Raw genomic sequence first — 27,803 nt, 5'->3', positions numbered from 1 at the left:
TCCATATAGATTTAGGCTAGTCTTTGAATTCTGAACTTTGTATAAAGTTTAAGAGAAAACAGGCACAGCTTTTGCCTGCAAAATAATACTGGAGCTGAGATGTGAAATCACATTTTGATATGGGAAAATTTTATTACTCCTTAAAAAGTAATATGTATTTTAATGTTTTGCTGTTTATGTCACTGTCATTTGGCAGTGTGTTTGTTGTTTTAGTAAAAAGTAGCAATATATGTTTCTGATAAAATCCATTGAGTTGGAAAGGGTACATAAATTGTATTAATGTCAAAGAATATCTTGATTTCAGGATGCCCCTAAATCGGGTACTAGTTGCAGCTCTCGCTGTTCAAGTTCCAGACAGGATTCTGAGAGCACAAGGCCAGAATCTGAAACAGAAGATGTGTTATGGGAAGACTTGTTACATTGTGCAGAATGCCGATCATCTTGTACCAGTGAGACAGATGTGGAAAATCCTCAAATTAATCCATGTGTGAAAAAAGAATATAGAGACGACCCTTTTCATCAGGTTGGTTTACAGTGTTGGATTGTGTGGGGCTGTTGGTCCAGCTCCTTTGAATGTATATACATTTTACAGAGGTGAGAGAAAACTTACATTCAATAGAAATAATGTTCCCATATTTTAATTTTTATGTGACCTGTGATCTGGCTTCATAGGAACATAGAATCTCAGTATTTATATAGTGATTGTCAATCACCTTGCAAACATATGTTCTCTTCCTGAGAAATTGTTGGCAAATAGAATTTTCTAAGTCAGATTGTACTTTAGATGTATTAGTCCTTTTCTCACTAAGCATACTTCATGGTCAGATTCATCTATACCTGTAACCTTAATTCCACACACATATACGATTATAATTCACAAATCTACACCTCATGAATATCAGATTTCTATTTCAAAGTGCCTGTAGTAATGCTATCCAACAGAAATAAAATGAGTTACATACATAATTTAAAATTTTCTGGTAGTCTCATTTAAAAACATTTAAAAAGGTAAAATTAGTTTAAATATGTTTTGTTTAGCCCAGTATATTTAAAATATTATCATTTCAACATATAACTACTATGAGAGGATCCAGTGTACTGCAACTAAGACCAGATGCAGCTAAATAAATAAATAAAATAAATACTAAAAAAAAAACCCAAAAACAAAAAAGAAGAAGCATAACCCTGACAAGTTGGAGAAAGTGAAGGAATGTTTTGGTCCCCAGCTGCTAGATGTGCAGATGGGAGAGCACTTACGTGCATAGGAGAAAAACAGGTGGGAAAATTGGTACAGTTTTGGTTTCTTAGGGTTCTGGAGAAAAGGTATACTTAGGAAGCCTAGCCTCCAACAGGACAAGGAACACATCCTCTGCTGAAACAGGCAGGGGAGGAAGAGTTCATGAAGTAAGTCAGACTATGAGAGTTACTGCATGATCTCTGTTTGAAGTGCTAGAGGCCAGATGGTCTCTTAATAGAAGAGAAGTGAGATGATAGGATAAGGGGCTTATGGATAGTGGTGAAGGCTTGGCATTATCATTTATGGAAAATGGAGATGGTGAGGAGAGAGTATATGTTTATTTGTGTTCAAGCCATATAACACATTAAAAGAGTCACACTCCTACTTGGTTGAGTGGAATCTTGGTTTAGCTGGAATCTAAAACTATGAATTTGTAGCTGCCCAGTCTATACATTTTCCAAAGCAAACCATTCAACATTACAGTAATTCAAGTCTGTGCTCCAGTCACTGATGCTTAAGAAGCTGAAGTTGACTAGTTCTGTGACGACTTAACAACACCTTCTAGAACTAACACCAAAAAAAGATGTCCTTTTTATCATAGGGGATTGGAACACAAAAATGGGAAGTCAAGAGATAATCAGAGAAGCAAGTTTTACCTTGGAGTATAAAATGAAACAAGGCAAAGGCTGACAAATTTTGTCAAGAGAACTTGCTGGTCATAGCAAACACTCTTTTCCAACAACCCAAGAGATGGTTCTACACATTGACATCACCAAATGGTCAATACCAAAGTCAGATTGATTATGTTCTTGGTACCTGAAAATGGAGAAACTATATATAGTCAGCAAAAACAAGATCTGGAGCTGACTGTGGCTCCTATCATGAGCTCCTTATTGCACAATTTAGGCTTAAATTGAAGAAAGTAGGGAAAACCATTCATGTATGACCTAAATCAAATCCCTTATGATTATACAGTGAAGATGATGAATAGATTCAAGGGATTAGATCTGTTAGAGTGCCTGAAGACTACGGACGGAAGTTCATAACATTATACAGGCGGCAGTAACCAAAATCATCCCAAAGAAATGTAAGAAGACAAGGTGGTTGTCTGAGGAGGCTTTATAGATAGCTGAACAAAGAAGAGAAGCAAAAGGAAAGAGAGAAAGGGAAAGATATACCAAACTGAATGCAAAATTCCAGAGAATAGGAAGGAGAGAGAGTCTTAAATAATGCAAAGAAATAGAGGAAAACAATAGAATAGAAAAGCCTAGAGATCTCTTCAAGAAAATTGGAAATATCAAGGGAACATTTCACGGAAGGATGGGCACCATCAAGGGCAGAAATGGTAAGAACCAAAGAGAAGCAGAAGAGATTGAGTGTACATAGAAGAACTGTACAAAAAAGATCTTAATGGCCCAGATAGCCACGATGGTGTGGTCACTCACATAGAACTGGATATCCTCGAGTGTGAAGTCAAGTGAGCCTTAGGAAGCATTACTGTGAACAAAGCTAGCAGAAGTGCTGGATTTCTAGGTGAGCTGTTTAAAATCCTACAAGATGATGCTGTTAAAGTGCTGCACTGAATATGCCAACAAATCTGGAAAACTCAGCAGTGGCCAGAGGACTGGAAAAGTCAGTTTTCATTCCAATCCCAAGGAAGGCCAATGCCAAAGAATGTTCAAACTACCATACAGTTGCACTCATTTCACTTGCTAGCAAGGAAACACTTAAAATCCTTCAAGCTAGGCTTCAGTAGCATGTGAACCGAGAACTTCTAGATTTACAAACTGGATTTAAATCAGAGGTCAAATTGCCAGCATTCATTGGATCATGAAGAAAGCAAGGGAGTTCCAGAAAAACATCTATTTCTGCTTCATTGACTATGCTAAAGCCTTTGACTGTGTAGATCTCAACAAGCTATGAAAATTCTTAAAGAGATGAAAATACCAGACCACCATACCTGCCTCTTGAGAAACCTGTATGCGGGTCAAGAAGCAACAGTTAGAACTAGACATGGAACATCCAGTTTTCCAAATTGGGAAAGGAGTACATCACGGCTGTATATTGTCACCTGCTTATTTAATTTATATGCAGTGTACATCATGCAAAATGCTGTACTGGATAACTCACAAGCTGGAATCAAGATTGCAAGGAGAAATATCAACAACCTCAGATATGCAAATGATACCACCCTAATGGCAGAAAGTGAAGAGGAACTAAAGAGTGTCTTGATGAAGGTGAAAAAGGATAGTGAAAAAGCTGGCTTAAAATTCAACATTAAATAAAACTGAGATCATGGCATCTGGTCCCATCACTTATGGCAAATAGAAGGGGGAAAAGTGGAAGCAGTGATGGATTTTCAAGAAAATATTTTCTTGAGCTCCAAAATCACAGCCAATGTTGACTGCAGCCATGAAATTAAAAAAAGACCTTTGCTCCTTGGAAGGAGAGCTATGACAAACCTAGACAGCATATTAAAAGCAGAGACATCACTTTGCTGACAAAGGTATGTGAAGTCAAAGCTTTGGGTTTTCCACTAGTTATGTACAGACATGAAAGTTGGACTATAAAAAAGGCTGAGCAAAAAGAATGGATACTTTTGAACTGTGGTGTTGGAGAAGACTCTTGAGAGTCCCTTGGACTGCAAGGAGATCCAACCAGTCAATCCTAAAGGAAATCAACTCTGAATATTCATTGGAAGGACTAGCGCTGAAGCTGAACCTCCAATACTTTGGCCACCTGATGCAAAGAGTTGACTCATTTCAAAAGACCCTGATGCTGGGAAAGATTGAAGGCAAAAGGAGAAGGAGGTGGCATAGGATGAGGTGATTAGATAGCATCACCGACTCACTGGACTTGAATTTGAGCAAACTCTGGGTTATAGTGGAGGACAGAGGAGCCTGGTGTGCTGTAGTTCATGGTGTCACAAAGAGTCGGACATGACTTAGCAACTGAAAAATAACAGTTTTACACAGTTGTATGATATTCTCTAGAATATAGTTGTAATAATTATAATAACAAAGATTTAATAAGCATTGACCCTATATATCATCCATTGTGCAAGTAATCTGGATGCATTGTCTCATGTAATCTCCATGATCTATGTCAATGTAGTTTGTTTTTTGTTTCATAAATGAGATGAAGGCTCAGGATTAAGTAAAGCACCCAGAGTCACACAGTGTAGGTGCCAAGTAGTTGCTATTCAAGGGACAGGAAAGGGGATGCTATGCTGGTTAAAGTAATGGATAAGGCAAGAATCTAGACATGTTAAATTGAGAAGGAAATATGAAGAAGAGACCGATAGGTTGAAGAACACATGTGTTCAAGGAAAAGTGTGTTTTAAATTGAAGGTTTGAGGAATCTTTCCTCTCTGGTAAGATGGAAGACTGTGGTTAGAGGCTCACTTCAGAAGTAGGCATTTCAGTGTGGTGACAGGGTCCAGGGTGTGGTCATGGGACTAGCTGAAGATCCCTCGAATTTAAGAAGTGAAAAAAAAAAAAAAAAAAAAACAGAGAATAATGCATGTGAAAAGGGTGATGGATGAGTCACCTGTATATTCATTTAAGTCACTGAGGATAACTGGATTTTAGGCTTATGAAAATGTCTGTGAGCTCTTTTCTCAGCAACCGCATAAGTGGCACAGAGCTAGGGACGACGCGTGCTTTGCTCATTGTTGTATCACACAGTGCTTGGTACATAGTAGGTGCTTAATATTAGTTGAGTGAAATAATGAAACAAAAATTTTCAAAAGGTGCTAAGTAGACCTTTCTTAAATGATTAAAATTTTTGTTGTAATGAATGCTTATGGAATAAATTTTGGTCCTAAATCTATTATATCTCTTTTTTCCTTTTTTTTTTTTTTTTTTTGGTAAGATAAATTTTTTTTTTTTTTACTGTTTTACTCTACATCTTAATTACAGTATTCTAGATTTACAGTGGTTTTGCTTTTTGATTTAGGATGATTTCACATGCATTTTGTATTCTCAGGCTTCTAAAAACAAGCTCATATTTTCAGTTATAGCTGAAATTAGCTCCCGTTAATGAAAAGCTGCCTTTTTTGTTTGTTTGGCTAAGATCTGTATAAGGTTTGGAGGACCTTTTCCTGCCTATGATAAAGACTGGAAAATTCCTCCCCATGAAGACGCACTGAGCATTTCAATCAGTGTGTTCTAGACGGTGTGTCACCAAATATGTAGTTTTATTTTATTTTCTTGGTAAATAGTTAATGAAACATTTCTAAAAGAGAAAACTTTTATTCTGTAGCCATGGATGAGTATATAATATAAAGGCACATTCCAGGGGCTTCCCTGGTGGCTCAGTAGTAAAGAATCCACCTGCCAGTGCTGGAGACATGGTTTCGGTCCTTGTGTCAGGAAGATCCCATGAAGAAGGAAATGGCAACCCACCGCAGTATTCTTGCCTGGGAAATCCCATGGATAGAAGAGCCTGACAGGCTACGGTCCATGGGGTCGCAAAGAGCTGGCACAACTTAGTGACCAAACAATGACCAAGACACATTGAAGTAAAGTTAATTTTTCAGTGGGTAAAGCCATACTTTAACTGCTATAGTTCCCAGAGCTGGAAACTTCAAGAAAGCTTTGAATAAACAGGGAGCAAAGCAATTGATATTTTGATAAGGATAACAAGAAGTATTGAATGAGTTCTAAACTTTAGCTTGAAAAACATAGCTAAGAAGAACCTGTTATCTGATGAAACTGTAAAATGTAATGATTTGCTCTTATGTTTTCTTTGAGGCTTTTAAAAAATCTTTCATGTACTAAAGGCAGTGTATATTTCAATAAGACTGTTTTTTGAGTACATTACACATGCACACACACATTCCTATATCTTTTTAAATTCTCCAGGTTTTAGTTGCTTTCTATGCTCTTGCCTTTTTCCTTTCTAGAAATAGGAAAATGCTATCAAATGCTAGTTAGAAGTTACCTGGGCAAAATGAGTACTTTTAGAATTAGAATGAAGATTTTTTTGATTTCCCATTTCTTTTTCTAGATGGACATTCTTGGTATTGTGTATCTTGCTTCATATAATTCACTGTTACAGACTGAGAGTTTAAAAAAAAGGAGCCTGCATATCGATGCTTTAATCTATTACCTCTGTGGTTTAATACTCTTTCCATTCAGCTTCTCATATTTGTTCCAGGCTTTTTGGTTTCATCATTTTTCATAATTATTATAGTTTCAGGGAAAATTTGACATTTTAGTGTAAATTATTTGTTTTGTTTGGGGATAAATTATACAATTTGAGGAATTAGGTGGATATTTAATAACTCCTGTCAGTATCACATAGCTCTTAAGGTTCTCCAGTAATGAAATATATACTATGAAGGTTAATGTATATTAAGATACTCTGTTTTTGCAATAGATAAATTTTCAGAGGAACCATCTTGGTAGCCAAATAACTACATATAAAAGGGCTTTGCCAGTAGCATGACTCCTGGCATTATGGTTTGCCTGTATAATTGTTCATCACTTTTTTTTACTCTGTGCATATAAATGTGGTATATTAGCTTTATATAAAGAAAATTAATGTATGAGGTCAGAATAATAAGTTCCCATATTTATTTTCTTGCATATATTATGTTACTTTTTATACCTTTTATTGAAATGAATCAGTGCAACTTCCTCCAGAGGAAAATATATTCCTTAAGTCTGCAGAAGCATATCTTTTATCATATTTCACATTTTTATCTGCCAAATAATATTTTAAAGTAGATTATTTTGTTCATTGTTAGAAGTTCTTTCAATGAAATATGTTATTAAAATAACTTAGAAATAACATAATATTAGAAATATCAATTGTATCTCATTCTGGAACTAATCTTTTTTGAGGGGAGGGACCAGTCTTTTTGTGTTATTTCTACTGATATCTGATAATGTAAAGATTAGTGTTTTATTGTGTTGCTATCTTTAACCTTCAACTATCCTATTTTGAAGTTTTATTCTTTTAATTATAGATCTGAAACAAACAGAAAAAACAAACACACTAAATATATGATTTTGTTTGTATTAAAGCTTTGAGCTTTTCTTCCTACCATTTTCTATTCTGTGAAACTGTGAGGGATACTTTATTTTACTTGGGGGAATACTTCTAGTTCTATGTGCTTCAGTTTGCGATATTTGCTCCGAAGGGAAAAGTTAAATGGATCCTTTGGAGAAATGCTAGATTTAAAAAAATCAGAAAAGTAACTAAATCAAGTATTAAGGGTAAGTGTGTGTCTTTCTGAATGAGATTGTATCACTGTTTAGTCTTTTAGAAAGGTTCAAATCTCAGTGATCATTGTCTTTCGTATCACACATGCATAAGTTGAACAGTCAGTAATATGAATTTGATGCACATTTGTCTTTGAACACTAGTATATTAGGAGTTATGTAAACAGATCGACAACTAAGTGCCTTTGCTGACAAATTTTAGAGTATTTTTGAATAAGTTGCCCTAGTATAGGTTCTGAAAGTTCTTAACTTAAATGCATTTTTATAACTCTAATTTCTTATGCTACAAATTAGTGTATGCTAACTAATTTTAAGATAGAATTTTAGTGTCCCTGAAATTGTACATGAGATAGCTTTGTATAGATATATGTGTTCTATAAATATAAATGCATTCACCAGTTTCTATTTTTTAGTGTATATAGATAAAATTGTATGTGTTTTATCTTGAAATACAGTTAATATACCCACCAATTTCTGGTTATTTTTTATAGAGTCATTTGCCCTGGCTCCATAGTTCCCACCCGGGATTAGAAAAAATAAGTGCTATCGTATGGGAAGGCAATGACTGCAAGAAAGCAGATATGTCTGTCCTTGAAATCAGTGGAATGATAATGAACAGAGTGAGTTTTTAAATTTTATTTGTTTAGATAGTGATTATTAATATAGTAAATGATTACTGAAGTGTTACATTTACAACCTACTCACCTCATTTCTTCAACCTGAAAAAAAAAAAGTTTCTTGTGTTTGAGTGGTTTGTCACCAAACATTTTTTGGTGCTTTTCATTTTCTGATCAAGAATAGACCTTGATGGTTTAAAATTTTCTTTTATATTATTCTTTTTTTTGCTTTCAGTGGATCAAATTTAGGAGCTGCTAGGTATATACAATTGTTGATGAAAACATTTTTCTGTATCATTTACCTCACTTCATTGATTTATTACTACTCAAAACATTAAAAAAGAGAATTCACACTGGAAAATTTCTACTGATGCTTGCCTCTTAAATATATAAGAGTAAATCAGCTAATGGTAAAAGAATCTTAAGTCACTTGAAGATGTGGAATACAAATCCTACAGATTTAAACTTCAGTTTCTATTATTTCTTTTATTACATCATTACTACTTTTAAAATTTTGCCTAATTCCCATGGACAGCTAGGCGTGATTTAACTTGGCAATTTTAAATTTCTTGTGTGTTGCTAACTAGAACTGTTGTGCATACTTTTATGTAGGACAGGAATTAAAATAACTGGTGTCAGAAACTGAGCTACTTCCTATTACATATTTCCATGTGAGCTATGAAAAGCTGTTAACAAGGAGTCTCCAAAAACTTGCATCTGATTAATACTCTGTACCTTTTTTGTGAATTTTTACATACTATGCAATATGATGATAAAAAAGGTAGCTAGATGATATTTTGGAGAAGGCAGTGGCACCCCACTCCAGTACTCTTGCCTGGGAAATCCCATGGACAGAGGAGCCTGGTAGGCTGCAGTCCATGAGGTTGCTAAGAGTCGGACACGACTGAGTGACTTCACTTTCACTTTCCACTTTCATGCATTGGAGAAGGAAATGGCAGCCCACTCCAGTGTTCTTGCCTGAAGAATCCCAGGGACGGGGGAGCCTGGTGGGCTGCCGTCTATGGGGTCGCAGAGTCGGACACAACTGACGCGACTTAGCAGCAGCAGATGATATTTAAAATCCCTCCCAGTCCTGCCAATTTTATATTTTCCATTATTTAATTTTGAAATTCCTTTTTTTTCTTATAATTCCCCTGCCCCTTTTTCCCTCGCTCTTATTTAATTTTTACCCCTCTAGCATATTCTCTCTTCTGAAATGGTTTCAGAAAACAATATGTATATACATATATGTATATATACATAAAAGAAAGTAGTTTTACAGTTTAAGGAGATTATCCATTTGTATTGTGAACTCTTTGAAGCAGAACATAAAGTATAAATTCTAGATTTTTTTCTGTAACTGGATTTAAGTGGATACAAGATCTCCTCATTCTTTTCAGTATTCTAGTATTTGTAAATATGTCTAAATTTTTAAATAATGAGATAAGTGGAATATTTTTTTCAAGATCCAGGTAAGACCAGGTAAGTAAATCCTTTTGCATCTACTTAATGAATTAGAGATCTGATAATGAACTATTTTTAAAAACTGAGAAATATTGACTTACATTTTATGTGTAATAGGTTCTCAAAACTTTGAGTAAATTTAAATTGCATTATTCAGGTATTAAAACTGATATATTTTAACAGTAATTTCATATTGCTGTAAATAAAATAATGCTTCATTAGGAATTAATTTTACTGTAGATAAAATTTGTGTGTGTTTTTTTCTCTCTCTCTCTCTAAAGGTAAACAGCCATATACCAGGGATAGGCTACCAGATTTTTGGAAATGCAGTCTCTCTAATCCTGGGTTTAACTCCATTTGTTTTCCGACTCTCCCAAGCTACCGACTTGGATCAACTCACAGCACATTCTGCTTCAGAACTTTATGTGATTGCATTTGGTTCTAATGAAGATGTTATAGTTCTTTCTATGGTTATAATAAGTTTTGTGGTTCGTGTGTCTCTTGTGTGGATTTTCTTTTTTTTGCTCTGTGTAGCAGAAAGAACTTATAAACAGGTAAGTATAATATGGACATCTCAATAGAGAATTTTATCCTTTTCATAATATTCATGGTATTCCTGAAGTAGTTTAGTGTTTCATTAAATCATTTTGACATGCTAATTATTTCCCCATTTTGTTTTTATAATAGTTAACCAAATCTTAATAACTTCTATTTTGTTAATTTTTATTTTTATGTGGTAATCTACTTGAAAATTAATTTTTATTTTAATCTTTTTTAGCGATTACTTTTTGCAAAACTCTTTGGACATTTAACATCGGCAAGGAGGGCTCGAAAATCTGAGGTTCCCCATTTCCGATTGAAGAAAGTACAGAATATAAAAATGTGGCTTTCTCTCCGATCCTATCTTAAGGTAGAATGGTAGTGATAAAAGTACTCTTAACGTGCTGGCTCCCTCTCATAGTTCCAATTCTTTGTCAGTATGTATGTATGTCTAGATTTATAGTCAGATTTGTATTTACATGGTGCTATGTGGCCACATCTAGTGTTCATTTTGATCCATATGCAGAAATTCAGAATGTTTAACTGGTTCTTTACAGTAAAAGATCTGAAGTCCAGAAGGCTAAAATGCATTTTAGATAGATGATTCAAGATCAGATTGTCCAAAATTTATCTTTGTTCATAAATCTCCCTAACTACTACTACTCATTCAAAAGCTAGATTAAAGATTTTGTTTCTACAATAGAATGATTATATCACAAGCCAGCAGAGGGAGCCCACTGCTTAAAAAAGGAAATTAAAAATCTTGTCAATGAGCTGCCTCACTGAGGTGACCTATTACTATTTGAAAAGTTTAGCTTCCAATTCTAAGCCATCATTTTCATGCCATTCTTTTCCTTTAATCTTTTAAAGTAACTTTCCCAATTATGGAATTAAAATATAAAAGCTCAGGAGGGAAATGGGAAACATCTGAATTAGTTTTAGGAAAACATTTTTTCTGAGGATTATTACTTTGTTGCATACTCATTGTGTATGGAGTAATCATAGCTTAATAAAATTGACCTAAAGGCCAACTATCCTCTGACATGCTTAGATCTTTAATGACTTTTATTTTGAGGTAACAAGGAAAAAGTAGAAAAATTTTGCATTATTTGTCTACACTTCTGTTTAAAAAAATTCATTATGCTGTTTATTTAACTTGTTAAACTCAGCTAAGTTAGTCTTCACTGGGCAATGCCACAGATCAGTGTAGATTGTTTTTTCTCACTATGACACCGCTGGAAGGATGGATGTGATCCTTGTTACCTGTCTTAGTGAGAAGCCACCTAAAATTTGCTCTCCTTATCATCCCTGAGCAGGTATTGCATTCTTTTATGAATTGATTATTTTAGTCAATAAACATTCATTTAATGTTAACCATGTGCCATTCACTATTGACGAGATGGAACTCCCTGCCATTAGGAGCTCATTCTTCAGTGAGGGAAACAGGTAACCCCACGTCTAGGAATTATCCTGAGTACTGACTTCCTCTTTTGCATTTCCAACATTCAGTTTATCGCCAATTCCCACCCTTTCTGTTTCCAAAATGTATCTCAAATCCATTTACTTCTCTCTCTCTGTTTTTATTTCCCCACCCTAATTGCAGCCACCAATTATCTCCTGTATTGGATTACTGCAGTTTTGTCTTATATGGCCTCTCAGCATTCCTGTTTCCTCCTCTTAATATTTTCCTCAGTTTGCTGCCAGAGGTGTCTTAAAAATGTAGATCTGACCATATTCTTAAAATTTTCTGAAAATTCTCCGTTGATCTTAGGATATAGAACCAAATCTTAATAGGGCTTTTAATGCCCTTCATGACTCAGCTCCTGCAGATAGCCTGTCCCGCTTGTCTCATTTTGAAATACTTGCCTCCCTGCATTCCGGCCAGACTACGCTGCTTCAATGCTTTGAATGTACTCTCATCTTTTCTGTTTTACACTCTTGCACTTGCTTTTCCTTCTACCAATAACAATACCAATAACTGCCGTGTGCCATCATGCTACTGCACCCTACTTTGGGGTAAATATCACTTCCTTGGAGAGATCTTCCCAGGCCTACACAGTCTTTCTGAGAGTTAGAAGTATGGGCCTGGGAAGATGTCTGTAAGGAAATGATATTTGTACCAAACTTGTCACCAATGTTCTGAAAGCATTCTATACCTTTCCTTCATAGCTGTCATCACAACTTGCACGTATATCTGTCTCTATGAGCTTGATGTTTGACTCCTTGTCTGTTTTGTTCTCTACTATATTTCCAGCACCTACCACTGTCCCTCATTCTGAGCAGGTGTTCAAAAAACCTGTTGAATAAATGGTTAGTGTTTGACAAAATGGAATATTTGGGATTTATCCTTCTACAAATTCTAGGCTATATATTCACCATTTTTCATGGTATTGCAAATCCTCAGGCAATAATAACAGTTTTTAAGTAAAATTCATCTCATTAATCAGGTATATTTTCAATGTCATAAGCTATGGTCAATGTGCAGTGATGGATCAGTACCTTAGTTGAAAGCATGGAATTAGCTGCTAATTAGTAAATATATTTAAAAGTGTTTTCACTTTTTTCCCCCCAGCGTCGAGGTCCTCAGCGATCAGTTGATGTCATAGTTTCATCTGCTTTCTTGTTGACTATCTCAGTTGTATTTATCTGTTGTGCCCAGGTGAGTTAACTTATTTTGTGTAGAACTTAGATAATCAGATCTATAAATATTCAACCTCCAAGGCTTTCTAATAATAAACAAAGTAATAAGTAATTTGAAATTGAATTTTTACAGTTTATTTTTTTCAGTAGAGTAAGTAAATGCATCTTATTTACATGATGAACAATAAATAACTTATTTTCAGGTGTCTATTAATTGAACATAAAATAATTAGTTTTTGTCTACAGTTCACCTTTATTTCCAAAACAAACTGATGAGTGTCTAGAGTTATGAAATTTTTCAGACTATTTTCCATGATCTCTGCTTTATTCACATTTAGTATTAACTTTGATTTTATACCTGAATTATCACTGTGACTTAACTGTCTCATCTCTGAAAAAAGAATTCTCATTGACCAAGATTAGTCAGGAAGCACAAAAGTATCTCAGAATATAGTCTGTGCTATGAAATTTAAACTTCTGTTTCAAGTAATAAGACATGCTAGATTACCTGAAAATTCTTCTGGTTTAAAACATACAATACTGGGGGGAAAATACCCAGCATCTTAATATGTATAAGTGAGGTGTTTTATAAATATACATATTGCTTGTATATTTCAGTTTATAACACAGTAAGGGGCCAAAAATGAGGATAAAAGTGAAAAACAGAGCAGTTAAGTATATGTGTTAATGTTAGGTTGAAGTGCTTTGTTTGTGTTAGTATGTGAGAGATGAGGCCTTGATCTGCTGTACCTCCTTATATATACGCTACAAGGCCCAAATCCTCAAAGGCCTACAGTCTCAGTGAAAAGGTGCAATAAGAAAAAGTCTGCCCTACAGCACAGGAAGACAATAAGGAAGCGCGGTCAGTTTTGCCAGGATTCTGGCCAAGGAGGCAGAGAAAGTCTCTCCTAAGAATATATAAATGTAGGTCAGCTTTTAATACAGATTCAGGGTTCAAGTGTACATTACAGATCTTGTCTTGTAGCCACTGTGTCAAGAAGTTAATATAACAAGATCCTAGACTCCTGGATACCTGAAAGAAGCTAAACCAAGACTGTTCTTGGGGCTATAACATCCACCCTAATCCTCACAGAATTTGCACAGTTAAAGCCCCTTCAGGTCTCAGAACACTTGAAAAAACTTTCTAACATGAGCGAGTCAACAAATTAACACACAGCAGGAGTACATCTCCAGCAACTTCAGATCTGATCAGATAGAAACTATAAGCTTGTTTAAAATGACTGAAGATGTAGATAACACTATTAAAAAAAGAGCAGATAGATTTGAAAAATACCCAAGCATCGCTTCATAGAACTTTAAAAAAAAAAGTCACTGACATTAAAAACACAACAAACAGAAGAAACAGCAAATTGAAGACAAAGATAATTGGTGAGCTGGAAGATGGAAGAAATTACCCAGATACAGAACAGAGATGAAGAGATGGAAATATGAAAAGGAGATCCAACATATATCTAATAGGAATTTCATATTGAAAGACGAGAGAGAACAATATTTGGAGAGATGATGACTTAAGAGTTTTTCTGAATTAGTAGAAGACACTAATTTTCAGGTTTAGGAAGGACAAGAAGAACAAGAAGCCACAATAAAAACAAATTGACACTTGGATACATTATAGAGATACTGCAGCACACCCAAAACAGAAAAATCTAACACAATCAAAAGGAAGAAGACTGGTTTCTTTACTCATAATTGCTTGTTGCATTTCAGTCTTTTCTTCAAGGTTTTATTTCTATGTTCCTGAAGTACATCCTGCAATATTTTTGTCTCTAATGAATATAAAATCTATCTCTGTCAACAAAAGACACATGGAACATAATAACATTGTCGAGTTTTAAATGTAAAAAGATAGAAAAATACATTGCAGATAAATACTAGCCAAGAGAAAGCTGGTGAAGTAACATTAATAGCAGATGAAATAGACTGTGATCTAAGACGTGTTACTGGGATAGAGAGAAACCTGACAAAAAGTTTGAAGAGTTGTTAGGAAGATCTAACAATTCTAGAATTGTATATGTGTTGTCACATAACTTCAGTCTTATCTATATACAGCCTAAATAATAGCACTGTAGTGAGGAATTGACAAAATGCCACATTGGGAGCATTGAACACATTTCTTTCATTATTGATGAAGCAGACAAAAATATGAAGACATGTATCTAAACAAGACAGTGAAAATTTTATTCTGAAATTAGGCAATACATACTCTTTTCAGACACAGAACAGTTTATTAAACTTTCCCATGTACTAGGTGACAAAATGATTCTCAACTGATACCATACAGACCTCTAGTTATATACCGTTAAAGTAGAAAACAATGACAGCAAAAAGAAAACCATGCATTTGGAAATTTCAAAACATACTTATAGATGGCAGTGTTTAAAAAGAAAACTCACAGTATTAAACTGAAATAGTTGAGGATTTTTTTAAAAAAGAATAGTAGTATATATTAATGTCATTAAAGTTAAAAGCTTCTGTGGACAGTTTTGTAGAAATATTAATTAAAACTGACTCAAAAAGTAACTGAAGAGCTGAGAAGACCCTGTAGCCATACAGCAGTATTGATTCAGTAGTTTGAAAATCTGCTACCAACAAAAATCCCCAAGACCCATGTGATTTTTACAGAGTAATTTTGCCAAATGTTTTAATAAACAAGTAATCCTAATCCTACACAAAAGATCTAGGGAGTACAAAAAGGGAATATTTCTCCAATTCATTTTATGTACTTCATGTAACTTTGTTACCAAACCAGAGAGACAGTATGGACACAGGAAGCAGTGAACCAGCTTAGATGCAGAAATACTCAGAAGATGAAGCCAGCAGTTAATAACAGTAAACATGCCATGACCTAGACAGCCTATCCCTTGGATGCAAAGGTTTTCAGAAAATCCAGTTATCTAGTTTAAATTCCTTTAGTTGATTAAAGTAGAAATTATCTGATCATCTCAATAGATACAGAAAACAAATTGGTAAATTTCGATGGGAGATTCACAATACAGTGACTGAAAAGTACTGTTCTTAATTTGATAAATAAAAAATCTTTCAAAAACTGGAGCAAACATTGTACATATGATATTTATTATCTTTGAGATACTTTAAAATCAGAAATGAGATGGGTGCTCTCTTTATCACTTCTAGTTAAGAAAGGTACTAACCAGTGAAGATAGGGAAAAGAAAGAAATTGTATAAAGATTGGAAAAGAAAAAAAAACATAAGACTGTATGGATGTCTATGTACAATATTCTAGTAACTTTCCAGACAAATTATTAAAAACATGACACTTTTTTTTAGAAGTGCAAGATCAATAAAAATGAATACAACCTCAATATAAAAGAATCAGTTTTGTTTCTGTAAGTCAGAAATCAGCAAACTTTTTCTATAAAGGTCCAGACTAAATATTTTAGACTTTTACCTGATACATTCAGTCTCTCATATATTCTTCTCTCCTGCCTCTCCCTAAAAATTGTTAAGTATTAAAGAAGCACTGTAAATGACAAAAGAGAGTCTGAAAAAATACTGGCAAAATACATCGTTTAAATAGCTTTGTTATTCACAATAAATAAATAACTTCAACAAATCAATAAAAACAGACAACCTAATAGAAAAAGTTAGATACAAAATTTAAAAAGATAAGTTAAGAGGAAACCCAGTGACCAGTAAGTATATGAAACATACTCATCCTCCCTAAGTAATGTGGAAAAGTAAAAGGAAAAGAGTAAGAGAACAATTCACACCCATTAGAATGGCAGGTGTTAAGAAGTTGAATAATACCCAGTTTGGACAGATATGAAGGCAAAGGAAACTGATCCACTGCTGGGAGTATAAATTGGCACAACTGTTTTCAGAGACAAATTTGTAGTAATTGCTAACACCGAATGTGTGACTATCCAAGGCTTTAGCAGTTTTACTCCTAGATATTAACTCCTCAAGAAGGTCTTACATGTGCACAAGAAGACCAGGAGAGGCAGAAGAGAATATTTATTGCAACATAGTTTGCAATGAGGAAATTGGCAGCCCAGTGAATATTATTAATTGGTAGTGTAGGCAAATCCACTGTGGTTGATTTTATGAATGAATTTAAGCTTAATGAATCATGGATAAACTTTGAAAACAAAATCCAGTAGATTAAAAAGCAGACTGAAGAATGATAAGGTCGATGTGATAGCATTTATACAAATTCTAATATCACTTCAGTTCAGTTCAGTCGCTCAGTTGTGTCCGACTCTTTGCGACCCCATGAATCACAGCACGCCAGGCCTCCCTGTCCATCACCAACTCCCGGAGCTCACTCAGACTCAGGTCTGTCGAGTCAGTGATGCCATCCAGCCATCTCATCCTCTGTCGTCCCCTTCTCCTCCTGCCCCCAATCCCTCCCAGCATCAGAGTCTTTTCCAATGAGTCAACCCTTCGCATGAGGTGGCCAAAGTACTGGAGTTTCAGCTTTAGCATCATTCCTTCCAAAGAAATCCCAGGGCTGATCTCCTTCAGAATGGACTGGTTGGATCTCATAACATAACATAGTATAAGCATAAATACTTAGCTCAACTATAAAAGCTGAGTGGAAGAGGTAAATGCAAAAGTCATTACCCTTACAGAGGGGTGGGGAAGAAGGGGAATGATGAAAAGAACAGTTTAAAGGGGCTTCCTTTGAATCTTTACTCTTATGTTTTTGAAAATCAAAAAAATATTGCAAGATATTAAGATTTAATGAAAGTAAATATATGGGTTTTGATTACATCATACTCAATACCTTTCATGTGCTTGCAGTATTTCCTAAGAAATGTCAAATGTTTAAAAAATGTAACACTATATCCATGATATATCTGTATGAAGTAAAATTTTACTTTCTTTTAAAGAAGAAATTTTTGAATCACATTCTTCTTCATATTGCCTTTTCCTTACATTTTTAGTTGCTTCATGTACATGAGATCTTCCTTGATTGTCACTACAATTGGGAACTGGTAATCTGGTGCATCTCGTTAACACTTTTTCTCCTAAGATTTGTTACCCTTGGATCAGAAACAAGTAAAAAATATAGCAATACCTCAATATTACTTACTGAACAGGTGAGAATTCATGTTTATTATGTTATAAATTAATGTCTGATACCTACATGTTAAAATTAAAAGTTTTCATTTACTTCAGAATTTTTCAGGAACCTCTGTTAAGACCATTTATGTTGCAGAGCAAAACTTGAAATTTGGTAGAGTACAAAACTTTCTTCAGTGTTCTGCCTTGATACAGATTTCAAGTCTAAGCTATTGTTTCTGTGTCCCATTTTCATTAGATAAGCAGGAAATACCGTTTGTAGAAATGATGGACTTTAAACCATTGTTGGGATATGTTTGCATTGGAGTGTAGCAGAGCCATATTTGAATAAGCATAAACTTTTATTCAATAGAAAGTGTAAAGCCTAATAATTTTGATGCTTAACTTTATTTTGTATGAATTAAAAAAAAACATTTTCCTTATTTCATAGGAATTATTTAAACAAACTTATTTCTAGTGAACTTGTTGAGTATTTTTGTCAGGAATAGTTTGATTTTTAGACATTGGTAGCCCTGTCAAACCAAGTCAGTTAGAGGGAAAGGGGAAAGTAGGAAACAAACCAACTGATTTACTTTACTCTAGTTATTGTTTATTTTCCTTGTTGATTTGGATCTGGGACTAAAGTGTTTCACATTTTAAATAATGAAATCCAGTTTTCCTTCTTTCAGCTTTTAGTTACATTTGAAAAGTTAAAAAAAATATCATTTTCGTATAAACTATTTGCTGTAAGAAGTTAGGAATATAGTTAAGTGTGAAGAATATTAATATCACCTATACTCTTAATAATAGAGAACTACTGCTAATATTTTAGTAAATGTTTTTCAGTTCCTCTTAAAAATGAGTATTTGTTATAATTTTAAGTATATTTAATTGTTAATTCTTTTTTAATAAAAGATAAACCTGTACTTGAAAATGGAAAAGAAACCTAACAAAAAGGAGGAATTGACACTAGTGAACAATGTTTTAAAACTGGCTACTAAATTGCTAAAGGTAAGAGTGAAAATGAAAATGGACATCATGAAGAAAATGCTGTTCTAACTTTTCTTACTTTTTTGTTTGTAGATCCTACTTTGTGTTTGTTTTTCAGGATTATCAAAAATGTTTTCCAAATTATTTTTGAGCACATTCATGCAGTTTACATTTTATTTCTCATTGAAAAACTAATCAAAGTAATTCAGATTATTTCATTTTGAAATTTTATTCAGTTTTGAAATTTTAAGACTCTTAATAATGTTCAGAATATTGTAGAAGTTGGCATCCTTGGAAATTTTTGCATCCTAGAACTTAAAATAGATTATAAAAAAGAAGATTTGATGTTAATTCGCTATTTTTTTTTCATTTTGTATTTTTCAATGCAGTCTTCTGTTTACTTGACCTCAGTTGGTTTAAAAAGTAGTAATACATTATCACTGTAATAATTATATATCACCAATAAATGAATTTTCAAAACTTTTTTGGGTAGCAATAAAAAATAATATAATTTCAGTATATCTCATCTCATAATAGTAACTCTTTCAGTTCATTTCAGTTCAGTCGCTCAGTCGTGTCCGACTCTTTGCGACTCCATGAATTGCAGCACGCCAGGCCTCCCTGTCCATCACCAATTCCTGGAGTCCACCCAAACCCATGTCCATTGAGTCGGTGATGCCATCCAACCATCTCATTCTGTTGTCCCCTTCTCCTTCTGCCCTCAATCTCTCCTAGCATCAGGGTCTTTTCCAATGAGTCAGTTCTTGGCATCAGGTGGCCAAAATATTGGAGTTTCAGTTTCAACATCAGTCCTTCCAATGAACACCCAGGACTGATCTCCTTTAGGATGGACTGATTGGATCTCCTTGCAGTCCAAGGGACTCTCAAGAGTCTTCTCCAACACCACAGTTCAAAAACATCAATTTTTCTGCACTCAGCTTTCTTTATAGTCCAACTCTCACATCCATACATGACCACTGGAAAAACCATAGCCTTGACTAGACAGACCTTTGTTGGCAAAGTAATGTCTCTGCTTTTTAATATGTTCTCTAGGTTGGTCATAACTTTCCTTCCAAGGAGTAAGCATCTTTTAATTTCCTGGCTGCAGTCACCATCTGCAGTGATTTTGGAGCCCAGAAAAATAAAGTCAGCCACTGTTTCCCCTGTCTTCCCATCTCTTTGCCATGAAGTGATGAGACCGGATGCCATGATCTTCGTTTTCTGAGTGTTGAGCTTTAAGCCAACTTTTTCACTCTCCTCTTTCACTTTCATCAAGAGGCTCTTTAGTTCCTCTTCTCTTTCTGCCATAAGGGTGGTATCATCTGCATATCTGAGGTTATTGATATTTCTTCCGGCAATCTTGATTCCAGCTTGTGCTTCCTCCAGCCCAGCGTTTCTCATGATGTACTCTGCATATAAGTTAAATAAGTAGGGTGACAATATACAGCCTTGACATACTCCTTTTCCTTTTTCGAACCAGTCTGTTGTTCCATGTCCAGTTCTAACTGTTGCTTCCTGACCTGCATACAGGTTTCGCAAGAAGCAGGTCAGGTGGTCTGACATTCCCTCTTTGGAGGTAATTTAATAAAATATCATTATCACTGCAGTGTTAATAATTCCTTTCTTTCTCAAAAGGAAACTATTTTTTAAAATCTCTGTTTCTGTAACAAATTAAATGGTAATTTTAGAGTTGTTTATAAAGTGTTCGTAGAATAGTAGGAAATTAGTTGTGTCTCAATGCCATGGTTACTTCTTCAGTTAACTAAAATGCATTAACTGACTCTAGATTGTGCTTACAGTATATTAGGCACTGAAAAGGGTCAGAAGAGTTAGGTGGATTTTGTTTTTGTTTTTTTTCCAGTTTTATTTATTTATTTTTGGCTCTGCTGGGTCTTTGTTGCAGCATGGGCTTTTCTCTAGTTGTAGTGAGCAGGGACTCCTTTCTAGTTGTGGTGAGCAGTCTTCTCTTTGCAGTGGCTTCTCTTTTTGTGGAGTATAGGCTCTTGAGCACATGGGCTTCAGTAGTTGCCAGTCCCGCTCTCTAGAGCACCGGCTCATTAGATGTGGCAAATGAGCTTAGTTGCTCTGCAGCATGTGGGATCTTCCCAGACCAGAGCTCAAACCCATGTCTCCTACCTTGGCAGACAGATATTTTACCTCTGAGCCACCAGGGAAGCTCTGGGTAAGTTTTTGACACAAATGTTGAGTATCTTGAGAGTGTAGGCACTGTGCTAGCTAGGAGGAGGCTCTAAAGTTGAGACTTCATGTGAGCAGCTTCACTTGTAAAATAGAGAGAAATACAAAGTTAACCAAAATACAAAGCACTCAGTGTGATCTTTCTTGATCAAACATAGTCTTCTATTCAGAACCTGTGACATAATATAGATTGCTTCTTCTTTCTCTTCCTTCACAGCCAAGAAATTCTTGGGCCCATTGACTCACCCTGTCAAATATTGTCCAGTTCATCCTCTTTTTCCTACCAATACTGCTCTGAGTCAGACCTGCATCATTTTCAGTTGAGCTTCTGATAAACTGAACTCTGAGGGCTTCTTCCTTCTGGTCTTGCCTCTCTCTAATCTGTAGTTCTCACATGCATATCTGATATACTACTCCCCAAATTAAATTCCTTTCATGCCAATCTCCTGTCACACTTTGCCTAAAGAATGACCCTTACCTAAGTAGCCAGTTTTATAAAATTTATACTTGCCTCATACAACCTATAGCAATTCAAAGGTGCCATGTTCTTGTGTCTTGGGGAATACCTTCTCTCCTCCCATGAACTAAGTTGCAGGAGCACCTTCTACTCTGGCCCTCTGCCATTTATACATATTTCTTTTGTGGTACTCATAGTTGAATTATATCTTTGCTTGTCTATAGACTGCAAGGTCCTTCAGCATGGGGACTGAATCTTAACTTTTCCAGAGTCTGCCATGGTTCCTAGCATATATAGAACTTTACTTAAATGTTTGAGTCAGTCTATCAATTAATGAATCTATGCATTTGAAAATTATCTCAAAGGGGGATTATATATATATATATATATATATATATATGCATATATGTATGTATGTGTGTGTGTGTCTGTGTATAGACAGAAAATTTGGCTAACTAAATTTCTAATTCTTATGCAAAAATATGTTATTCTCTTTTTCTTTCCATTTCTATTGTTATAGTGAAAAGTATTTTTTAACCTTGTAGCTACCAGACCAATAGTTTATTAGTCATTCATTTGGGACAGAAATTGGAGTTACAAATTTAGGTTATAGATTTCTTTTAAATGAAAGTCACTTTCTCCTAAGAAAACCTGAAAGTATATTTACTTAATTCAGGTTTAACCAAGTTTATTCTAAGACTATCATGATTTGTAACTATCTTTTGAAACAGTGTTTGTAAAAATTCTCCTTGCATATTGCCCTGAATTAGTTTAATAATTCTCAATGAATCTGGGTTCATGGTTTTTTCCTCTTCTCCTAGGAATTGGACAGTCCCTTTAGACTATATGGACTTACAATGAATCCACTGCTTTATAACATCACCCAGGTTGTCATCCTGTCAGCTGTTTCTGGTGTTATCAGTGACTTGCTTGGATTTAATTTAAAGGTAAGGGCTTGCAGGTATTTTTAAATTTCTTAGTACCCTATTACATATTCGTGACGTTTATTTCACCCTAACACTCTTGAGATCTCACATGTATAGTAATGGAGTCATTTTGATTATATTATATACAATTAATGAAGATAACATTTAATTTCAAAGAATGATAAATATTCTTGGCTTATAATACTGATGGGCCTTCTTATTCAGAACAGTATTTGTTACAAATGGTACTCTTGGATAGGATAAGTGAAAGTGTTTATTTTTACTCATATATAAGATGAATCTAATTTAGATGATTTTTTTAAAAAGAGCCCTATTACTGGCTTTGGCCAAAAACTATATTATTTATCTATATAGCAATATATGCATCCTCCAACATGTGCAAAGCTGCTAGCGAATAAGATGTAGAATGTTTATATTAACCGGTAGTAGATGTATATTGTCACTTTCCAGTTAGAGAAAGCAAAAGAAATTGGAGTCTCACTTTTTTATTTGTTTGAGGTGAATACTTAAAAATAAAAGAATTTAAAATAGTAGAACCTTCAGTTGTTTATGAATGAAATTTAGATTAAAAAATATCATGTGATGTAACTTAATAAGTAGCAATATCAAAACTGGCTCTAATGGTCCCTACTTATATTATTTTTTCACTAGCTCTGGAAGATTAAATCATGACAATTCAGAGAAAAGAAGATGTAGCCTCTTTTCCAGAATAAGAGTACCAACTAAGCTGCCTGAAAGCAGTCGCTGACTCTTTGCTTCAGGAATCTCAGCTGAGAAATTGAAGTGTTTACATCAGACTGTCCTGTGCAATTCTTATATTTATTTCACTTGTTCACTGTTTTTTACATTTATTTTAGTCTTTATATTTTATTTTTAGCATTGATATACTTAGTTGTTGAAAGGGTGATGAAACTGATGTCCAGATACTTGAGATCCTGGTAATTGCTCATAAAAAATGACAACAAATTGTGAGAATAGAAGCCATTGCTAAACACTGTTTCTCCATCAGTGCTGTGACTTGCCTTACTTGAAGTAAATTTCTTTAACTTTGTAATCTTGCATTAGACTCAGCTAAACACATAAAACATTTTTCTTTAGTAAATCAAGATCCAGTCCGGGTTTCTTTTGAGTTATTTTGGAACAATGCCGGGATCTAAACTGATAAAGCTGCAGTTTAAGCACCCTTCAGTATTAATATCTATGGTATTACACAACAGGTCAACAAGTGCTCTTTGATGATAAAACTCTTAATAGAGCAATAATTGTAAATGGTTACCATACTGTAAGATATTTTGATAAAAATTAGTAATAATTGTATTTATTTGAAACACTGGGCTGTTTGCACAGCTCCAACTGTGCATGCTCAAAATGTGCACTTTTTAAAATTGTTACTTTTAATGTGTGTCTTTATATGGGGTATGTTATAGTGTACTAGGGCATGATATGGTATCCTTTTGAGTGAGGTATATACTCATCTCACAAGTGAAGTGCCTATTGATATTACTCAAGTATGTTATGTTTACTCAAGTAAAATAATTTTCTCCCCATGGTACACTATAGTGTATGCTATTCATACCACACTCAAATGAACAACTTAAGAATAACATTGAGAACCAATCAGATATTCCTGATTGCTAGCTGTAAAACTATATATGAGTTTTCAGGAAAAATAGTGATAGCTTACAAATTCTGCTATCTAGTATATCTCCCTCCTCAACTCGCAGTTATATAAGGGCTATTTTAGATGCTTTTAACCTAGAAAGTAACCCCCTCCCTCCCCTCCAAATAATTTGCCAAGTATCCAAATGAGAACTTATCTGTTGGCATGTTAGGTAAATAGGGCAAATATGATGGTATCTTACATTGGGCCTTGATTTTAAGTTGTTATATTTGTACAATCAAATTTTAGGAGTTACATGAAATATTAAATGTTTTAGCAAACTTTTTTTTAAACTGGGTGTCTAGTTTTTAAAAGACTTTATTTGAAACAATCTAGAATTTTCTTGGTGCAAGTTGTATCATGTTGAATATCCTCACCTTTTTTTACCATGTTTTAGGGAATTTAAAATAATTAATTGTAAATGATTTATTTGACTGGTGCAGTTTTAATCCCCAAATCATAATCTTAAGATCAGGAATGTGTGGAGAACAGAGCCATATCGTAATATCACTTTGCTCTCACCATTCCTTTTGATCAGCCTCAAATCAGCCTCATTGTATAGTATATTTTCTTTCTATAGAAAACAAAAACATTTTGTTTTATTTGCCTATGTTCTAATATGTTTAATAATGACCAAAGTGCATTCTGAGTTTTTTCAAGGAATGTATTACTGGAGCTTTAAGAACATACTTATTTTCTCCTGTGAAAAATTAGGCTTTGTCTGATATGTTTATTCTTCCTCTATTGTCTAATGTTGAGGTTGTTTTTAGTAATTATATTTTATAAAGTTTTTCAAGATAAGGTACATACCTATACAGAACTTAACATTTTGCACAGAATATATTGAATATATTTTGAGAAAAAAAAGTACAGCATGAGTTCTGTTAGGAATAAAAATGAAACTATTGTATCTCACAAAAAAAATCTTATTTCAGAATGGAAATATTTTTGAGAAAAGTAGCTGAGTAAACTGATTTAGGAAAATGCTTGCTTTTTGATTGAAGTTCATTTCAACTTGGAGTTGGGAGTTGATTTATTAAGTACAGTGTACCTCTCAACATTGTATTAATAATATGTTGAATTATGTCACTAATATGGCAGCGGTAGAATACTAAGAGGGAAAAGTTGTCATTTTAAGTAATTTCAGAACATTAATGGAACTGTTTTCAAAGCAGAAAAATTGACATTGCTGCCTTTAAGAATACAACGAATGTAAGAAATTAAAAGAAATTGTAACATACCACATAATATAGAACAGACAGTTCAAAGATAGAATTGTGGCAGATGTTGTGTGTTAACTGTTGTTTCTTTGCCACATGTATCGTATTTGAAAGTTTGAACGGCAAGTTTAAAATAAACGTTCTATGACTGACAGTGTTAAACCTGGAGTGGGTTTGGTTTTTTTTGTTTGTTTTTTCAGATTTTCAAGTCATGCACATTTCTATGGTAATTTTATATTTACTGTAGCATAAACTTTAGGTGTAACTGTTAGATTTGAGGGGAGTGGGAATATATTTTTAAAACCTTTCCAACATTTCAGATTTTGTGTTATGATTCTCAGAATATGAAAGAAGAATTAGCACACAGGCTTTTCATCACCAAAATGCTATGAAATCATTAATGTTTGTTTGCTTGTTTGTTTGTATTTAAATACAGAAAACTGGCTGTAGCCTGGGGTATTAAAATTCATTATCAGGAGGATTGTGTTTTTAACCAAGTGATTTTACACATAATTTCAACTAGAGGGATCATGGCCAACAATAACATGGGTAAGCATTGTAATATTTCTGTTCTCTGACTGGTACAAATGTTCATAGGCCTTAATCAGGGACTCTTCATTCAATTGCACTTTCCAACTTTCTTTGAGCTTAGAATTGTGTCTCTTAATGAGTCTCCCTTCACACTTACAAATAGAGCAATATGATTTGCATCTCTTTATACTGTATCACTTAGAACACTAATTCTCAACCATTTTTCTACCAACCTTATAAGAGAGATACCACAAATGCTTATCCATATCTCTGGCTCCCCACAGTGCTTACTTCCTGGGGAGTAGACTGGATCTTGGATGTGGTACATGCATATTCTGAAAAAAGTATTTCATAAGTGATTTTGAAATTTTGTTCCACTTATCACTCCTCACCACCTTGAGAATTACTGTCTTAAGATCAGAAATTTTAGAGCATGTAAGTTACATGAGATTTTTAACTTCATTGACCACTGTTTTCCCAGCACATAAAATAGTGCCTAATCTGTCTATTGAATGAATGAATTTTGAATGATAACTTAAGTCACATAGAACCTGACACCACCTAGTCCAAAGCCCTCATTTTACTATTGATAGGTTTAAAAAAAAGAATCCAAAGAAGAGATTGAAAAGCTTGCCTAAGTTTTCGCAAGTAGAATCCACACTCTCCTTTATTCCCTTTGGAGGTATATTCTGTAACAGCACCTCTTAACTAATCAAAATGCTTAATAGTAGGAAAAAATTCTGGAATATTTATAAATATTTATAAGTCTATACATATATGTAGTGAGATCATATGTATACTAAGAAGCTTTTGGTGTTAGGAAAGAGAATTCATTTGATGGCTCTCTGTTCTAGGAAAGAGAATTCATTTGATGGCTCCCCTGTTCAGCTCTGCAGTGGGACTTGCTGGTCTAGAGATCACATACTTTGGAGTCAGACTTATTTTACAGTCTTAGGCAAATTATTTAACCTCTGTGAACTTTGGTTTTCTCAACTATAAATTACTGACAGTTATTTTACAGGACTATTAGAGGGATTAGTAAGATTAATATAATATGCAAAGCACCAGCACTGGAACTGACATGTATTGAATGTGCAAAAAGATTGGTTCTCTTTCCCCTCCAAATAAGTAATGGCCTAGGACAATTAACAAACAAAAGGTTCCAAGCTAAAGCATTCATATTACATAAGATGTATGCATCCTTACCAAAATGAGACATAACTAAGTATCATGCTTCATAGGAATTATCATACATGAAGAGTTCTTTTACAGAGTTGACATCTAATTCCTTTACTTCATAAGTAGGCACGCTAAAATGTGGAAGGGAATTATTCTCATTCTTTTGTTAGCCTGTGTATTATATCCAGTTATGAATGACTTTACTAAATTCTCAGGTGCATATTCCATTCATATCTTTTCATTATTAGATTTCTGTTTCGTTTATGTGGTAGATTCCCTTATTAGTAACAGCCTAGAGTTTTTGTGTCTTTACCTGATTTCACCTCTTAACATTTAAGTTTCTGCTCACTATTTGTGCTTTGACTAGCTGGAGAACATCTGACTTCCTTCACTTTCTACAAATGCTGCCTATCAAGGTATTACTAGAACTTTTGAGTCCTGTATTTGGCAGTGCTTTTTCTTTAATCAGTCTTTTGTCCACTTAGATGTTGCCTACAATGGCTTTTCCAAACCTCCTTTGTTATCATCAAGCTCCTAATCCCTCTCATCTTATAACTATTGGTATTTTATTCCTCTAACTTTACCAAAGAGAGAAAAATCATCATGCATGAATTCTGTCTTTTTCCCCCTTCTTCAGTTCTATGAAGGAAACATTGCTCTGTGAGGCCAGCTGTCTATCAGTGCTCAGGATTCTTTTGCTGCCCTCCTGTAGGATACCTCCTCTGCTTTCCCCCATCATCATCTTCAGTCTTACCCTTTGCAGTTTTATGTTATAAATCATTTATATTTCAATGAGAGGTGCTTGGATCCTTAGAATGAGATTGAATTTATTGGTCATAGGTTGGATGG

General features: G+C 34.3%; 1 protein-coding gene across 10 annotated transcripts in view; it reads left to right on the top strand.

The window, feature by feature from the left end:
- Window positions 1-27,803, top strand: part of PHTF2 (putative homeodomain transcription factor 2) — a 161,664-nt gene that overhangs the window by 106,220 nt on the left and 27,641 nt on the right. For 4 of the 10 annotated variants that reach the window (XR_006553043.2, XR_006553046.2, XR_006553042.2 and 1 more), the window contains 9 exons: window positions 305-523; window positions 7,959-8,087; window positions 9,830-10,102; window positions 10,327-10,458; window positions 12,661-12,747; window positions 17,657-17,812; window positions 18,690-18,785; window positions 22,239-22,364; window positions 25,681-25,793. Coding sequence is in view for 5 of the 10 variants with exons in the window: in XM_044947151.2 (XP_044803086.1) it covers window positions 305-523; window positions 7,959-8,087; window positions 9,830-10,102; window positions 10,327-10,458; window positions 12,661-12,747; window positions 17,657-17,812; window positions 18,690-18,785; window positions 22,239-22,364; window positions 25,681-25,707 (1,245 nt within the window). In the remaining 5 variants the exon portion in view is untranslated. Of the gene's footprint in view, window positions 1-304; window positions 524-7,958; window positions 8,088-9,829; window positions 10,103-10,326; window positions 10,459-12,660; window positions 12,748-17,656; window positions 17,813-18,689; window positions 18,786-22,238; window positions 22,365-23,015; window positions 25,407-25,680; window positions 26,351-27,803 lie in introns of those variants that run through there. The other 6 variants (XM_006049873.4, XM_006049872.4, XM_044947151.2 and 3 more) reach the window with 5 other exon arrangements.

The sequence above is a fragment of the Bubalus bubalis genome, chromosome 8 (assembly GCF_019923935.1).
Source record: "Bubalus bubalis isolate 160015118507 breed Murrah chromosome 8, NDDB_SH_1, whole genome shotgun sequence".
Lineage (NCBI taxonomy): Eukaryota > Metazoa > Chordata > Mammalia > Artiodactyla > Bovidae > Bubalus > Bubalus bubalis.
Note: the sequence above shows the minus strand (reverse complement) of the source record. Positions and strands in the feature narration are given on the sequence as shown.